This window comes from Bactrocera oleae, chromosome 4, assembly GCF_042242935.1.
Source record: "Bactrocera oleae isolate idBacOlea1 chromosome 4, idBacOlea1, whole genome shotgun sequence".
Classification (NCBI taxonomy): domain Eukaryota; kingdom Metazoa; phylum Arthropoda; class Insecta; order Diptera; family Tephritidae; genus Bactrocera; species Bactrocera oleae.
In genome coordinates, this window is record NC_091538.1 from 36,220,241 (window position 1) to 36,238,599 (window position 18,359).

Here is an 18,359-nt window from a genome sequence, read left to right on the forward strand (position 1 = left end):
TCAAGTGCCTCGAACTTCGAGGCAAGCACCATCAGCCCCTTCACAGTTCCTACTACAAAGTTATTGTCAAACCAGCCCACTCAACGTCCCCGGGATGCTCTTTACGGTGGCGAGGTGGAATACCGCACCACCCCCATAACGACAACGTCCCTCTTCTTCTTCTTCCCCTTCTCCGTTGTAATCTTGGCAGTGTCTACACCCAACACAGCAACTGACCCTCAAATCGAGCCACTCCTCGCGGTGGAGACCTAACCGAAGGTCCCGTCCCTTCGCCTTCTCCATCACTACCGTAGAAGCGGCGGTTTCTCCGCTTTCACCGAGAGTTTTAACTCTCTTTCTCGGTGGAGGAGAACAACTCCCTCTCAAGCAGACTGATCCGCTGGCGTACCACTGACGCAGAAGACTCAGACAGGAAGGATTCTGGAGCTACTGCTCTCTAGCTCAAGTGGTCGATTAACGCGATCCCGCAGGGGCACAGCCCACAACTCCAGCCAATCTTTGACTGGAATAGGTAACCCTATTGGCCGGCCGCCGGAGGGAGCAATATCCCCGTAACGTTCCTGGCGCTACACCAAATCGATATGAGGGTTTTTATTTCGCTGCTACGACCGTTGGTCTGCACAGGAATCGCAGTTTTCAACACTTGGACATACAGCGGTACCTTTTGAGCAATCCTGCCCAGATCCTCCTGCCACAGAGACAACTGAACGCCAGATGCTCAATACAGTACCAACAACACGGTACTGAACTGGAACCGTGCAAAGTATCCACCACCAACAACAACGTGGATAACTATGTCGCGCGAATACCTAAAGGTATATGCACAAAAATGTGCACTCAACCAAAAAAAAATCACACGCGGTCCCGTACCCGAGCAAAAACAACATAACACGTTATTTGCGAAAGCCCGCACAAAACAAAATTCCGCAATAATTTATAGGAACAAGTACCCACATCAGGCAACAGTGTTTATGCTAACGCGGAAACAAATATCGCTCAAAATGAAATCGAAAAAAATCTCAACGATGCGCACGCACGTCTATTCGCGTCGGAATCTAAGCAACGAATGAGTTTACAAGTATAGTAGTGAATTGGTGATCTTGTAAATTACCATCTTGTAAGATAGTTTAACAATATTCAGATGTTGTTGTTGTTGTAGCGGCAGAATTCTGCCGAAGTGACAGTCCTTGACCGGATAAAATCTGGGTCCGTTCCGGTTACGTAGACCCGACTGTCGTGGGAACGGAACAATATTCAGATCATTTAACACACTTACTATATACGTATAATGTAGCTGGTGTATAGTCATCTAATACCCATGGGTACTATATCAGAATTTTATATTGCCTATTGTTATTGATATCAGAATACTTCAATAAATACAATGCATTAATTTCATAACACATGTTCAAATTAATTCAAAGTCTAAACAGTTAATTTAAATGATTCATTTTTATTGTTATACGAAAAGTGGTTTTCAGGAATGTTGTCTTCGTACGTTCCCAAGATTGTCGGGTCTACGTAGCCAAAACGAAAACGAACTTTTATGCGGCCAAGGTCAGTTGACTGGGCAACGTTCCTCAAAGGAGAATGGGGAATGTTTTCTTCAATAACGCACAAAGTTATAAAACAATTTACAGTAGACCGGTAACTATACATTAGTAACCATTCACAATAGCGGTTTGAATGAGAATTTTTCTCCGACGTAGTCATATGTTTACATTATTAAAAAATTACATGATAAAATGAAACTTGGTTAACTTTTTGAACACGTTGCGGTTATGCATTTTAAAGAAGGAGGGCCAACCATGTCAAACTCTCTAAAGAAACCCCAATAACGTTGCTAATTACAATCGGTCATAAAGAAAGTATAATCGTATTTACTTTTGATTTCATATAACGGTACCTCAACGAATTTAATCATATATACTTATGCGTATGTACATATTACTTTCTGAAACAAAACTAAATTTTAAGTTTTGTTTGTTTATTAAAAACCCAAGCAGTCATTATAAAAAACCGAAATTTGATCTAGATGTCGACACACTGCCGATATGGACCTTCTTATAGTTTTGCAATTACTTTCTAAATTTAACCAGTAGTTGATTAATAGGTAAACGTTATTTTCATATGTTTAGAATTTCCATAAAATAAATGTATTTTTATATTAAATATTATTCTGTGACAATCACGCAAAATTCATATGATAAATCAATTAATATAAAAATATCAAATTGTATGTACAGTGCGTATTTAAGATGTCAACCAATTCCAACATTTTTTCATAGTTTTAAGCTAGTAACAGTAAATATAATTTAACTAAATTGAAAACTATGAATTTGGCTCAATTACATTATATTTTAAAGCGAAAATGAAGTAAATGATTGATATTGCATTTTTTATATAACAGATTTAGAATCCGTAAAAGGAGCACATATATAAATTACTCAATTTCTTTTAATAGCACACTGCTTTATTTTGAATGATTAGCCTGCAAAACGAGTATTATTGGTGTATATAACGCTTATCAATTTTATATAAAACGAGAATTAGTCGAAGCAAAAGATAGGAGAATATCTATCATTCGATTTTGTTAGAAGACTAGTAGAGTTTAGTAAGACCAAAGCACTTATTAACGAATTTTCAATTACTGTGTTTGACAAATATCTCAACGGAATCTAACGGATCAAAATTTAAAGCAAGTGGCTCAACAGAATCTCGAACCGATATAGTTGATTTAGCTGTCATAGCATTTTTGTTTTTTCGTTTCATTTCCATCAACATTTTTCTTTGAGATTCACGTTTCAAAGCAGCGGCCGATGAGACTGATTTTGTTTTACAGTCATTTCCATTAGATGTACCAGCTTTTGTCTTTTGGTTGACAGTCTTTATAGCTTTTGTTTGTATTTTGAATATTTTGTTGGATTCTCTAGGTAGAATTTCCGCTGGTTTCTGGAATTATATATATTAAATTAAGATATATTTGCTTATTAAGTATTTTATATTTGTACCTTCCAATTGTTTTGTTTTAATACTTCTATCTCATCAAATATAGAATTGATATGATCGACTTGCAAATTCACCATGTCCCAAAATCCTTGAAGATCATCATTTGTAGTTGGAAATTTTTCTTGAGGCGTTGAGTTCAAATTATTTTGACAAAGACCTACAATGTAATATATGTAGGTCAACAAAACATTTTTCATTTTTTTTCTAATAACTTGGTGGCTGCCGTGTTGTATTACATGGTATGTATTCAAGACGAGAACTAATTTTTTTCTATAAACCCAATTCGTCCTCTAGCCGTTCGACTAAACAAATCATCGAAAAAAGAATGTAAACACAAATTATACGTATAACGAAATATAAATTCCCACCCCTAAACCCTGGAGAAACAACATTTCCTCACAAAAGAACTGACAATGTAACTTATAAACTGCACGAAAGAATATCGCACTGAACTTAACGTCACAACAGTGAATAATCTACAAACAATCCTAGTAACCTTTCAACAACTTACACTTCACAGCCGCGATTGTTGTCGAGGCAAAGGATAGCTATTAAATCTTGAAATCGATAACTGGCAATACCTATTGAAAAATCATCATAGACGTATTGGCAACGCAATTAGAGATAAGATAAGATGCAGGTGAAGACCTTCGCACCGCACTTCGGGCAGTTAGCACATCCTTCTGATGTCCTCTGAGTGCACTTTTAACAATACACAAGCATGCTACCAAAACTAGCCCACTACTCTCCAAGCTGTGTCTGCAAAATTACTTTCGTTAAAATCAATACTGTAGGTATTTGCTTGAAAAAGAACAGGCACAAGCGCATTCCTGACCTGCTAAATTTTACGAACCATATAACGGGCGAGGTATTTTGCCTAGCCAGTTTAGCATAACTATTGTGCAAATAAAGTATGGACCATGTATCGAACACCCACTCACTGACAACCTCTTTGCACGCCCACTCAAACCAAATCATCTAACAACGTCCTTGAAGCAGCCCGCTCCTCCCACCATTTGAAATGTCTTAATGGCATTGAATTAAAGAAAAAGGAAATATTAAACAAAATACACTATATACAACTGGATAACATCTCAAAATATTGCCCACCTTTTAACCTTTATAAATTGTGATGGTAAGGTTTATAAGTGCAAATAGTACAAATAAATTTACCTTCAAATTGCTTCATCTTTTGTGACACCAGCAACCGAGCTTTACCATAAGCTGAACGCAAGAAGCCTAAAGTGTCCTCTGAAACGTCGGTATTGTCCTGAAAGTATTCAATACTGTTATATTATATAAATGGCCAAAAATTTTTGCTTTTGTTGCTGAGTAAAATTGACTGTTATATTTAATGTGCTGTGTACTAAAAAAATGTTAAGCAATCAAGGAAATTTCAATGCAATATAACGAACACTGTACATAGCGTTGCTGCTTCTTGTTAAAATTTTTTATATTTTTAGATACCATATGTAAAGTCAATTATATTATATGATTTCAAATGTGTTAAAAAGTCCCTAGACCCCTGATGTGAAAGGCTACTGGAGTATAAAAGCCAGTTTAATTGCCCTGGCTAACATAACAGAATTCAGCTTTGCTGTTGGCTACTGAAGCCAATATACCTGAGAAGACAGATAACAACTATGACTTTACATTTTTAATAAGCACTGTTTCACGTATTTGGCAGCATTGCTTTTTGGTTTTGACGTTCATTTAAACTAATTTTTACGTTCGTCCTGAAATTACTAGACTTCTGTCTGTTTAGTGTCTCATAGCGTTTTGTTTTGTCACAAACATGTTGCATTTATTCTGCCCTATGCTCGTGTTGTCAAATTTTCCTGTTCATTTCTCAACATTTTTTCAGGGTTGTTTTTTTTCTCAAAATTTCACCTTCTAACCAGCAAAAGTTGCACAATTTCTCGGCAACGTAAGCGTGAGACCGCCCAGCGGATGTTTATTTATCGTTTTTGATAGGTATTTTTATACCCTGAACAGGGTATATTAAGTTTGCTACGATTTTTGTAACACCCAAAAGGAAACGTCAGAGACCATATAAAGGATGTCAATATAAATGATCAGCGTGACAAATTGAGTTGATTTAGCCATGTTCGTCTGTCCGTATATATTGTAACGAACACGGATGATTGAACAAAATCGAATCGACGATAAATTGCCAGAATCATCTAGGCAGCGAATTCGTAGTTGCCAGAATGTTCTAGAAGTGAAGTTTTGTTCAAGATCTACTATATAAGGGCTGCCGGATTGTGCAGCAGACACAGTTCTAGTAAGAGTGTTGCCGTGTAAAGAGCAATTAAGATATAAATAAAAAGTTGTGAATTCGAATAATGAATAGTAAAGCGTTAAGTTATTTGGATTAGAAATAAAGGTAAGTGTGAACTCAAGAGTGAGTTAAAAGGTAGAGGATTTATCAAGAAATCCGTTACAATATGCAAATTAGTTCCTCCGTTTTTGAGATATCGCTCTGAAATTTTGCACCAAGAAGCTGCTCATATGTCAAAACGGCCATTATCGGACCATTATAGCATAAAGCTGCCATACATACTGAACGATCGGAATCAAGTGCTGGTATAGAGTTTTTTCATTTGATGAGATATCCTCAAGAAATTTGGCATGTATTATTGCAAAAATCAACGGTGCAATCTCCGAAGAAATTGTTCAGATTGATTTACTGTAGCATATACATAGCTGCCATACAAACTGACCGATCAAAGTTTTTATAGCTCGGTGCAACCGAAGTAATCGATTTTTCCTGTTTTAAAATTTTTCTACTAATTATAATGAATCGGTCAATTTTGTTAAGTACAATAATGGAAATTGCAAATGAGTTGGTCCGCAGCGTTTTTGTTCTTTTGTCATGTAACAAATGAAACAATTTTGTTAGGTGTAATGGAGCATTATTATAATATTGCCAAAGAATGAGGCATTATTTTCATTGAGAAAAGAAAAGGCTATCCGTTTTTCTAGTTGCTTAATACATATTGGACACTTTAAAGGATATGAAACTTTTTTTCTTATCAACTTATAATAATAGAGCCCTTAGGTACAATTATAAATATTACTTTAATCATATTGGTAAAAGATTGTAATTTCTTAACACATATTTTACATTTTTCGACAACTTTGGGATGACGAATCGATGAGAGCTATTATTTGAAAACTACGTTTCCATAAAATATTTAAAGAACAACGTATTTTTTGAAGATCACCTTTAGTAAATTATTCAATTTGAAACGGTCATATAGTATATCTAAATAAAATTAAGAGTATAAAAGTTTTCTTTAAAGATGTTCAACGTATAAAAACTTCCAAAACTTGTCAAGTACTAAAGATCAGCTATGGTCGCGCAAAAAAAAATTAATCCCAAAAACCGGATTAAAAATAAGAGAGAAACATTTTAATCTTAAGCATATAGTTAAGAATTAAAAAAAGAATTAGCTTTAGATTTAACATTTTTTCACGTTCATTCCCAACAGGATCGAAAATCGGGTTTAAACAACGCATACTTCCCATATAACACAAGTTTAAATTCAATTCGGTTTTTTGACTTTTCAGTATACAAGTCAAGCACTAATGAATATATCGAAATAAAACTTTGCAATAGTGCCTTCAAGATATGCCATCTAAAGTCTAAAAATTTTCAACATCGAGCCATAATTGTTGATGCCTCCATATACCGAAATTATCGTTCAATGTACGATAATATTATGTCTTTATGTCAAAAATGGATTGAATCCGGTCTATACTTCTATTAGCCCCCATATACCTAATAGAAAGATTTTCGAAAATTGAGAGGACGTGGTTTTGTAATAACGGTACATCTGTTTGTCTAAAATGAATTAAATCGGAGTGAGACTTGACCTAGCCCCCACATAACTAATCTTAGCATTATCAAACATCCGGTTGACTTTACATCTTATGTAAGGTACCTTAATGAAACACAGAGAACGTCTTTTTCTGTAATGTAAAATGTAGTAATGTCAAAAATTGATAAAATTGGGTTCATATATATTCGTTTATGAATAAGATATCTTAGCAAAATTAACAGAACATAAATTATTGGATATACTATAGTTTAATGCCGAAAATATCTGAAATTGGTATCACATAAATGATTTTCGTTATTTCGCCGGCTTTGATCCTTACCAGTTGCAAATGTATAAAATTTTTGGTTAAACCCGAACTTAGCCCTTCCGTACTTTTTTTAACTATTAAAGAAAATTAATTTATATTATACTTGTATTCTATAGCTGTATTATCATTCGGAACGTATATACATATATGTACATTAGAGTGAGCCAAAAACATTTTTAAATTTTTTTCTTAGCTACCATAAAAATCTCATCCGAAATGATGAAAAAAAATTCTAGTAAAGTTTGAGCTCATTGATATTTTCTATTTCCCATATAAATAACACAGGAAATTTTGTTTTTTTTCTTTGAATTTTTATTGTACACAAACAAATAATTGTTAAGCGAGAAACAACACATATTTTTATAGAAAATATACCGATCTACAAAAAAAGGCCCGAAACTTTTTTTGTTTGAGTCAACTTATTTCAAGCGTAGATGGTGTAGACAACTGGTGTGCATAATGTATATAATATGTTAACATTTACATCCTAAACTAAACTTAGTTAAAATAAGGTAATAATAATAGCACTTTTTTCTTTCTATCTACTACTAAAAAAATCATCATCGGCTTTGTACTCCCTTTCTTCTGAAAATATTAAGACCTTTAAAGGTTTTAACATTTTTTGGTGAAAGATAAACAAGCAATAAAATATATAGAATATAAACTCAATAAAACCTGATGAATAGCAATACTAGTTAATTAATTAATTTAATCACTTTAAATAATAATAAAATAGTAGTGTGAAATTAAATATACTTACACACAATTCGTCAGCGTATCGTTCTGCTTTATCAGCCAAAGCTAAAAGGCGACTTTGTTCGTTTTTCAGCAAATGAAGAAAGTAATTACCATCCTTCTCTAAGCATTCAATTGTGGGATCATTTAAATTTGATTTTACCGCAATTTGGTATTGCATATTGTCTTTATGTGGTGAACGTTCATTACTTATTCCATATGGAGATTTCGAAATTTCTTTACGATCCACTTCATCTATTAATTCTTCAAACGTATCTGTTGTGTCATTTTTTGAACTTAAGTTCTTTTGAAGAGAACTTCTTGATTGGTTTTTTTTTGGCGAAATTATGGGCAACTGAGCACGAAACTCTTGGCTTAAATGACGAAATACAGGTAAATCAACAGTGTTATTATTAAAGTTTGAAATTTCGTTTGTCGAAATAACTTGCCGAGGAGAGTTTGTTATAGTCCCATTTAACTTTTTCCGAAACTCGGAATAATCTTTACTTGGAGTAAGTTGTTGAAATTTTCTTTCCAGTTCTGATGAACCAGCATCATCGCGATCCCGTGGGTTCTTACAAACAAAAGTGCTACGAACTTTTTTTGGACTATAAAAACCTTGTGCTAGCGCAGCAGGTCCATACAACCGTTCCACTCTCTGTTGAATAAAACTAGTAGTGCGAATATCCTCCTGCCATAGTGAAACACAGTGCTCATTGTTTTCTGTGTTATTAAACCCAAAATTTATAGATTGCCCATTAGTTGCCGTCGATTTCGTATTAGAAACGCCACCTCTATCATCAGCCATTTGTAATAATATTGGTGGAGCTAGTGAATTGCTTTTTTTACAATACTGAATACTATTTGATGACGGGCGGATGGGTGACACCTCGCGTGATTTATTAATGTCTTGTCGTATTTTAGAATCATAAGTTGTAAGATTAGAATACCCGTTCACACAACAAGCCAGATTTAGATAACTTGGCTTTTTGTCGGAACTTGAAACAGTCTGACCAGCGATTTTATTCGAAATCGGATTGGATGAATTTAATAAGGCACATGTTGTGTTGACATTTGTAAGAGGCTGTTTCAGCACCATTTGCGACTCAAGATCCATAAAATCCTTGTTGAATTCATGAAAAGTCTGAACAGAACATCGCTCGCGTATATTTGTGGTGAATTCTGTGGTTATGTCTTTAATAGAAATTGGTGTTGGAAAATTCAAACTCCCACTTATATCTACAATATTAAAATAATTATCAGTTATTAATTTAACAATTTCACGTATAAATTTTCAATAGTTATGAATTCTACTGCAATTAACTCAACCAAAGTATTTTAAAAATTTATAAAACTATACCTGATACGTCCGTGGAATCAGCGTCGACGTCAAGAGAGCAGCTACCAATCGAATCCACACTTCTATCCATTTTAAATTACAAATGCTTTAAAATAATTTATAATTTTAAAAAATTTTACTTTTAGAAGGATTGATCATGGATATATTTTGTAGAGTTTAAAAAACTAAATAAGTCATAACTTGAAAAGCGTATATGTACATATTGCATATTATAATGCACTTTCTTTTTTTTTCAGAATTAAAAAAATCAATAGCTGACTATTTTAACATTTCGTTTTAATTTTATTTTGTATAAACAGCTCAATGATTAAACTTTCAAAACCAAAAAAGGGAAAACTTTAGTATAACGTCCCACGCTTTCGGGGATAAAATGGGTATGGGCGGCTATAGGAGATCCTCCAGATCAAGAATTATTTGAAATTTTGCAACCCTTTTGTTATTGTCAGAATTAATAGAATTTAACAATAATTCAATTATTGAATTAAACTATTTTTGCACTATATAATGTAAAATAAATGTGTACAAACGAATTTGTGAAGTGTTAGTGGATATAAAAGTGGAAAATATAAGTGTATAACTCATTCGAAATGGGAAAAATACGTACTTTAATTAGTTGAAATTTTGAACTTTAAACCCAATTATCTCGAAAACTATAAGTTTCCCGCGGCTATATCTATATATATTCTTGATCTGGAGGATCTCCTCTATCCGCCCATACCCATTTTATCCCCGAAAGCGTGGGACGTTATTCTAAAGCCGACCCCCAAAAAAAAAGTATCAAAGCCTTTTTCCTTGCATAATTTTATTTTGAAGATAATACCATTTATTTCTTAGTAATTACCCTATCACTAAAAATATTTGACACTTTTTTAGCAAAATCGTACGGACTATGGATGGATGATGGATAATGTATATATCCTGAGTCTGTCTTTGTTATGTTTTTTTTAAGAATTCCATTACATTTTAAGAAATTATTGTATCATAGTTTTCATCTATTACTACGTGATATTTTTAAAATGTTTTCTGTTATGCTGACAACACTAAAAAGCAACAGAAAAAATAACTTTAAACAATTTTAGGTTGAGTTTAGTAAAGTGAAAGAATGGAGTGAACGCAATCCGATCGATTATAGCTGGAAAAAAATTAAATACTCAGATAATCAATTCAACTAAACATTTTTTCTCTCAACAACAGCACCAGACGCCTGTGATTAAAAATGTCAAACATCATTCATTTTTCCAGGATTCCTTAACTAGACTGAACTTTTCAGTAAAAAACCGAACTCTAATGGTTGAATGTCAAGTATAATTGAAGATTCAATAATATTAACAAAATCCTATAATTTTAGTTAACTCCTACGAACAAAACAAGATCGTGTGTATGCCTACTAATGCGTTGCAAAATAATGATATATATGTATATAATCTCAAACCTATCGAAAAAAAATAATTATATGATGAATATTAAGCAATCAAAGTAATTACCTTAATGTCTATGAGGACAATGAGCATGTCAAAGAAAGATTTTGACTTGAAAATTTGTCGAGGTCAGAATATTTCGCTACACATTTTTTGAAATGCTATTGATGCTGTGAAAAGGAATAAGCTATACAAAGAAACAAAAAAGTTAAATAATAACTATTGGTATGTTGGAATTCCCAAATAATATATGCAAAATAACATACCCCAATATTTGTTCTTGTTTATGCTGAATATCAAATAATACTTCAATTGGTATACATTTATGTATCCACGTTTCGTTATGTTGACTGTTTCGTAGTAAACGAATAACGTTACTCAAGATATTATAAATAAGTGAATTGACTAAGCGTCAGATTCACACGAAACAACACAATCATAAAAAATTAATATATAATAAATTTTATAATCTTTTTATTTTATTTTATTTTTTAAAGCTTAGATAATTACATTTAACTACTTTGCAAAAGCAGGTAGCAGCAGATGGTAAATGGTAATTCCGGCTGTAAAATAAAAGCAACAATCGTAATGAATTGTTGGGGGGGTGTGGTACACTAATAACAAGCTACACGTTGCAATTAGTCAATGTATTCCTAATACGCGGTTATAAAATAACTAATATTTCATTAAATTTTGACTTTCCGCACTTTTATGGGATATGCCGATAAAATTCTTTTAATATTTAGACACATCCAAGAAAATTGTCGCTTTACAATCGTTAAGCAAGTACTTGCATGGAAACAACACAAATGCCCACACTAGAGCTCAAAACAATCGATGGGACTATCGATAGTCTTGATATATTTATTTTCATCTTACTATCGATAGTTTATTTTGACTATCGATGATTTATGCCTTAACTAGATTTACCAATAATTTATATAAGGCGGAAGCTCAAAACATCAAAAAAATTAGCACGAAAACTAACATATATACGCTATGCAATTCATAAGCCCAATGCGTAAGAAAGGGATGAACCATCACATGTATATAAAAGTTTCGGTTAGAATTGTCAATTGGGCCTTAAGAAACTCATAGAAACTTTAACAGAAATCTAGCTCTGTTGGGTAATCTACCGGTAAGGACAGAAATTTTTTTAAGTCATATAAATACATATTATAAAATTTAGCTATTTTTTATATTTTGATTAGGTGTTGGATGCGTTAGAAGGAATGTTGCGGAAATATTTACAAATGAGGAAGAATTTGTAATGTACTGGAATGCCGGATACACTTAGCCTCAGTTATTCAGACATGTATTTCAGTAAGAATTAAGAACTGTGGAAAAATAAAAATTGTAAAGAAACTTCCATTATGAAATTGAAACATATTCTGTGTACCAACAATAATAAATCGTTTGAAAAATAAATTGTATGTACTAAAAACCAATTTATTTAATATTCATTAAATGACATAAAATATGTAGTTTTATAAAAATAAAAGTGATTACATTTCGACAATAACATGTTAACAAAGCAAAACATGCCGACGAATAAAAAATTCATTAGAAAAAGTCCCTGTACGCAGACATGTACTTAAGTAGAGTAAGATATTCTTCTACTGAATTCTTCATGAAATTCAATAGGAAGTCGGATGCTCCCAACGTTTTAAAACTTCCGCTAGCGGTTTTTGCATGAAATAGACAAGCTCAGAGGTTTCTGTGGAAGATAGTCAGCCCATTCCTCGTTCAGCACATCCTTTAAGGTAATTGAGGGTTGGCGGGTTTTACGTTCCAGTGAATCCTATAGATGCTTTTTAGGATGATTCTGGTGGTGTTAGAAGCTGTTTGGGAACGTTGTAGAGTAAGCAAAGCTTAGCTATGTATTTGCTATACGCTTCGGGTCGTTATACTGTAGAATAGTAGTCACTTCCAAGACACAATTCTTCCGCACTTTGCATCAAATTTATTTTTAAGACGCAATTAGTAGCTATGCACCCCCATATCATTGCTTCTTCACCACCGTTCTTTACAGAATGCATCAAGATTTCCTTATCGAATGCTGTGCCCGTTTTTCACCAAAAATCTTACGTCCCTTGATTCCAAATACCTAAAACTTGTTTTCATCGGCCAATATAACCTTATGCCAAAGTCTCGGAGCTCTTTCGCGAAAGCATTATGAATTTGCCTATTGACTGATGATATGAATGATATCCTGTGTGCGACTTGACCATTAAAGTATTTTTAAAATGTTCCGCGATTTTGATTGCAGTAAGTCGGGGTTTTGCTCCAGATTTTCTGTCACATGTTTACTTGTTTCACGCTATGCTAGTATTTTTGGTCGCCCTGGGCGGGCCGAGATATAAAAAAGTGGGTATGTTTATAGATTTTTATTATTCCTTTTATGGAGAAATGTGTTCTTCCAACAATTCGACCGACTTCCTCGTATGTTTTTCCTTCTCCCAAAAGTTTAACCATTATTTCCCTTTTAGAGGATCCCTTTGTTTTCTTTTAGGGAAGAGACGATGTTCAAAATATAATAACAAACTGAATAAAACAAAAATCGTTTAAAATTACTACTTTTACGAAATAAAAGTAAAACTATAACTTTCCGACATTTTTACTCTTGGTTTTTACGCGAAGAATTCCCATTTTACGCAGACTTTTTTTGCGTTACGATATGACAATTTTGTGTAAATTTATTAATAAAACTATTGTATCAGATTTTCACTGCTTTAAATTATATGGGATTATGCAATAGACTAGATAAAGTAGCTGCATTGTTCGTTGCATTAGAAGGATCTGCAGCAGAGATATTACAAACCTTTTTAAACTGCGAGTCGAGTGAAATGTTAATAGATGCATTAGAAAGACGGTACGGTAGAGAGCACCGGAAGCAGATATTCCAAATCGACGCCAGAAAGCCAATAAGTCTCTGAAGGAGTTTTTTTTACAGATATTGAGCGGTTAGGTCACTTAGCTTATGTACATAAATCCGTGGAGTTCATCGAGGACCCCAAAATTCAGATCTTCTTCAATGGAATACGAGATTACACTATATGCTTTGCTGTGTTAGGCAAAAACCGTTTCTGCTCTGACTCAGGAATCTGCATCTCTGCTTACTAATCGAACATTTATAGCTCATCAAGGAGATATAGAAGAACACACCTAGCTGAACCAATTACTTGAAAAGATTAAAAAAAGATGCAGGAAGTATTGGAAAAATCTACAGAAACGCGTAAGACTAATGATGGTGTGGTTAAATGCTTCAACGCAAACCTGAGGAAGATCAAGCAAATGTCAAATCCAACCAATCGTTAAGCTAAAACGAGTCAGTCGAAAAGGACACGGGTTAGTTTTCGCAAATGAATGTAATCTCCATTTCATAAATAAGCAAAAATACGAGTAACGTTACCGTTATTGGAAATAATTCGATCTGATCTCGTTAATAAAGAATAAGACCACTGGAGTAAAGTTGCATACTGCAACTGGAGAAGATACTCAAGTTCTCGAAAAAATACCGTGCGAGATCGTAATTGAAAGGCAGCCGGGTTACACAATTTGATAATGGTAAAAATCATCGACAAAGTCATAACTGGAGTAGACTTTCTGGCGAATCAAGGAATCAAAATTGACATGGAGAATAGGGTTATGACTTAGACTAATATGTAAGTGTCCTTTATGTCCAGATATGATAACAAATACAACGTTAGACGAGCGATAATAACAGCAGATTACATCAAAATCAGAAGTAGTTATTTGGTCAGAAATAGAGGGAAACTATGAGACAATCAAGTTGTGAGTTGTTAAGGCCAAAGAAGAATCTACAAAAAACTTACTTATATGCAAAAGATGGCTATGACAGGACAAGATAAGCGTGTATCAGTAAGAGTACTTAATGAGTTGAAGTCACCAATCAAATTTTCCAGAGGAGCTATATTATGACAGTGTCAGAAGTTTTAGGCCGTGACAAATTGTGAAATACGTCTTGAAAAAGATTCTATTGGCGAAAACGACATATCGAACGAAATTAATGCATAGACCAAGGAACTAAATTCAGACCACCAAAATAATGCTAAACAACTTTTATTATGAACTACATATGATAAAATCGTGAAGTTGTAAGCCCAGACCATACGTGACATGAGCGAAAGCTGCGTAATCGAACCATTAATGAGTCCATGGAGTTCACCGGTAGTACTTGTGATGAATATAGATGACAACATGAGGTTCTGTGTTGACTATAGAAGGTTGAATGATGTAATGAAGAAAGAAAGTTATCCACTACCAAGAATCGATGACACGCTGGACTCGTTATCAAACACAAAATGGTTCTCAACACTTGATGTGAAAAGTGGTTGTTAGCAAGTGGCAATAAACGGAGAAGATAATGCATCGTCTATGGCAATTTACCATAATGCTCTTTGATTTACGTAACGCTCCTGCTACCTTTGAGAGACTTATGGACCAGGTATTAAAATAATGTTTGGCACACCTCGACGATGCCATCGTGTTGGACAAAAGCTTCGACGAACAACTTAAGAGGTTTTCCAACAGATAACTAGCACTGGTCTAAAGCTGAGCCCTAGGAAGTGTTCCCTTTTCAATAAGGAAGTAGGCTAATTAGATCACAAAGTGACGACGAAGGCTATTTGCAAAGCTAATGAAAAGATAAAGGCAGTAAAATATTGGCCCACTCCTTTATGAATTGGGCCCACTCCTTGGACTGTAATTGACAACAAAAACACTCACATGCGTACATACTCCCAAAACCTCTTGGAGTGAGTTGTATCTTATCCATTTATTAGTTATATGGAGTATATTTATATGTATTTTGAAATTCGGTTTTATTTAACATAAAACCTGTAACAGAAACCCCGTTTTTACCAACATACAAAACGGTTACCAAACTGATTTAATCCCGGAATCGAAATTCCGATAAATTGTCTACCTTGTAACTCACACTTGAGTTCGATTACTGGATCTTATTTTTATTTCTTATCCAAACAACTTAACACTTATTACTCGTTATTCGAATTCAAACTTTTTACCTATCTCTTAAATGCTCTTTACACGGCAACACTCTCACTAGAACTGTGTCTGTTGCACAATCCGGCAGCTCTTATATAGTATATCTTAAACCAAACTTCGCCGCTGTCAACCAGAGAATGTAAAACCAGAGAACTTAAAACAATGAGAAGGTGCAGGTTCGACAGCGAACAATTTGTAGGAAATTATCACCACAGATGCACGAGAAACAAATAACATTTTTCGCTTTAATAACAGCGGTGAATCTGTAAACATACGCTCTCTTAACATAACCAAACGGCGAATATTGAAGAGAATTTAATATGCATGCCAAACTGGGAATATTGATATGCTATTTGAAACATATTCCTTTTATTGAACTATTATTTATTATTTTTTAAATTATTTTATGTTTATTCATTTTTACTTTATTATGAGAAATATATCAAAATACTTTTAAATTATTACTAATAAAGTATTTTGATATATTTCTTAAAATAATTCATTAATTGTACTTGACACCATTATGGAGTCATAAAAGTACAGAATTGTGTTTTGCCGTCGGTATTTCCCATTCATGCTTCAATTATTCTTTTCAAATGCATGTGTAAACATATGTAACAGGACATACATATATTATGTCGTTTACACATTTGTATGTATTTTTATGTAGATATGTACACTCATTACTTCATGTGAAATCTCCGTTGACACATTTTTTGCTTTTATGTCAAAGAGTCAATCTGTCGAAGAACTGACGCGACGACAAAGCGTCACAACATTGTGTTGTTGGTAGAAAATCCGAGATGTGCCATACACACTCTTACAAACATACATCGCATATGGGCAAGTGCAAAGTCAATGTGTGTACAAAAAATTCGAACGTACTTACGTAAATTCTTTGACAAACACAGTCAATCCCGGTTAAGTGCCAAAACCAAAGATGCAGATTTTTTGTGCTTTGTAGTACATAAGCGATTGTGGTACTTAAGCGAGTGGTACCAAAAAAAAATTATTTCTATGTATTTAAAAAAAAATTACCGTTTTCTTTAAAAAATTAAGAAAAAAAACGTGAGATGCAGCAAGACACCGGCAGATAAGAGGGATTGGAGGAGTGATACTTAACCGGGGTTTACTGTATACATAAATCAGAGGAATATTGAATATTTTCTTTAAAAAGTTTCTTGAATTGTAAATCGACAAATTTACTATGTTGTCACTTTTATTCTAAAATATTTTAATACTCATATTTGAGGGGTTGTCACTTTTCCCTTCTAGAGGGAATATCAGAAATTTGTTCAATTTATGATTTTTAGCTTTTGCCATCGTCGCGAAAAGACGCTTGTAGGCAAATGCATGCTCGGGGAGATGTGTAAGGCGTTTGCTTTTATGAATGAAACGACTTAGCTTATTGCTTGTGCGCCAGCGTTCATGAATGAAAATGTTGTTGGTGTGCCATATTGATTTCTGGTGCTGATGCTATTTGAGACAATTGTTGTTTTTGTACAACAATGTTTGTATTTTTCCTATTGGCTGACGTACTTACATTTGTACGCTTAAATGTATGTAGATTTGTGTATGCATTACTTATTTTGCGCGGTCATATGCATATTTGTACATACATACTTACATATAGAGCAGTGCGCTCACATGTATTTATTGATAATTGATAATATATTATTATATTATATAATATAACATATTGATGTACATACATAAATTATTAATTCTGTAAAAATTGAAATTAGAAAATTATGAAAATAGTAAAATATCATTTTTTGCATAATCTTTCACATTTTATCAATGTAGCATTTGTGCAAAAAAATAATAATTTATCAATTTTTCATCATAAAAATCGTTTATATGGCAAAAAATAATCATGCATATGTGAAATGGCATTTGTATTTCTTGTTTTCTCATTCATTTCATTTCATTTTTCTCTTTATATTGGTAGATACGTATTTTGTCAGAGAACGTTGTTAAAAATTCTCATTTCTGTTAAATAACAGCAAAACTATACAGAAAGTGGTGAACTCCTTGATCTCAAATTTTCAGCCAACCAATCGAGCATCATACAAAATTCAATTTGCACCTTCTCATTGTTTTAAGTTCTCTGATTTAGCAGCGATAGCCCACAAAAAGCTGGATTAAGGGGTTTATGAGAAATAAAATGGTTGGAAAACTTCTTGTGCTAGTAGTTAGATATTTTCTAAGTCTATTATACATATATATATTTTACTGGGGAAATATACATACATATGTATAATTTATTTCGCCAAATTGAAAGTTAAAGAGGGAATTCTGCTTTTTGATTTGAAAAGTTCTTATGTACAATATGCAAGTAGTTATATAATAGTATAGTACAAACATACATTTATTTGTATAAACATACATATGTACATCGCATATGAGCAAGTGCGAAATTCTCAGCTTATTCATGTACAACATAGCATGCGTATATGAAAAAAAGCCGACATCTACTATGTGCACATGCGTGTAAAAAGAATATTGGAATATACATACATACGAACATTCTCTAACAATAGATTGAATATTTTCTTTAAAAAGTTTTACATATATAGTTATGGGTACATCTAACGAAATATGAAAGAAAAATACCAATCAGACCTCATATTAAGTAAGAAGAAGATTATATACGA

At 33.3% G+C, this 18,359-nt stretch overlaps 1 protein-coding gene across 3 annotated transcripts; it reads right to left on the bottom strand.

Moving 5' to 3' along the window:
• Positions 1–1,941: 1,941 nt before the first annotated feature.
• vlc (disks large-associated protein 2) lies at positions 1,942–11,502 on the bottom strand. Of its 3 annotated transcripts, none has more exons than XM_036372415.2 (7): positions 11,382–11,502; positions 11,185–11,237; positions 9,257–9,341; positions 7,922–9,135; positions 4,183–4,279; positions 3,012–3,166; positions 1,942–2,952 (listed from the first exon to the last, which is right to left on the bottom strand). In XM_036372415.2, exons 3-7 carry the CDS (start codon positions 9,324–9,326, stop codon positions 2,644–2,646), a joined length of 1,845 nt encoding a protein of 614 aa, XP_036228308.2. In that variant the 5' UTR covers positions 9,327–9,341; positions 11,185–11,237; positions 11,382–11,502; the 3' UTR covers positions 1,942–2,643. The 3 variants fall into 3 exon arrangements, with proteins under 3 accessions (XP_036228308.2, XP_069963791.1, XP_036228293.2); XM_070107690.1 differs by lacking the exons at positions 11,185–11,237; positions 11,382–11,502 and adding an exon at positions 10,741–10,861 and having other exon boundaries at positions 7,922–8,270; positions 8,346–9,135; XM_036372400.2 differs by lacking the exons at positions 11,185–11,237; positions 11,382–11,502 and adding an exon at positions 10,741–10,861.
• Between the last annotated feature and the right edge of the window lie 6,857 nt (positions 11,503–18,359).

What these genes read in the sequence shown, in the direction of transcription:
- vlc (XM_036372415.2), bottom strand. Translation starts at nt 9,326, where the DNA reads ATGGATAGAAGTGTGGATTCGATTGGTAGCTGCTCTCTTGACGTCGAC. An exon ending in AAAGATGAAGCAATTTGAAG is followed by an intron (nt 3,167 to 4,182) that starts GTAAATTTATTT and finishes ATTACATTGTAG; the next exon opens with GTCTTTGTCAAAATAATTTG. An exon ending in TAAAACAAAACAATTGGAAG is followed by an intron (nt 2,953 to 3,011) that starts GTACAAATATAA and finishes ATATAATTCCAG; the next exon opens with AAACCAGCGGAAATTCTACC.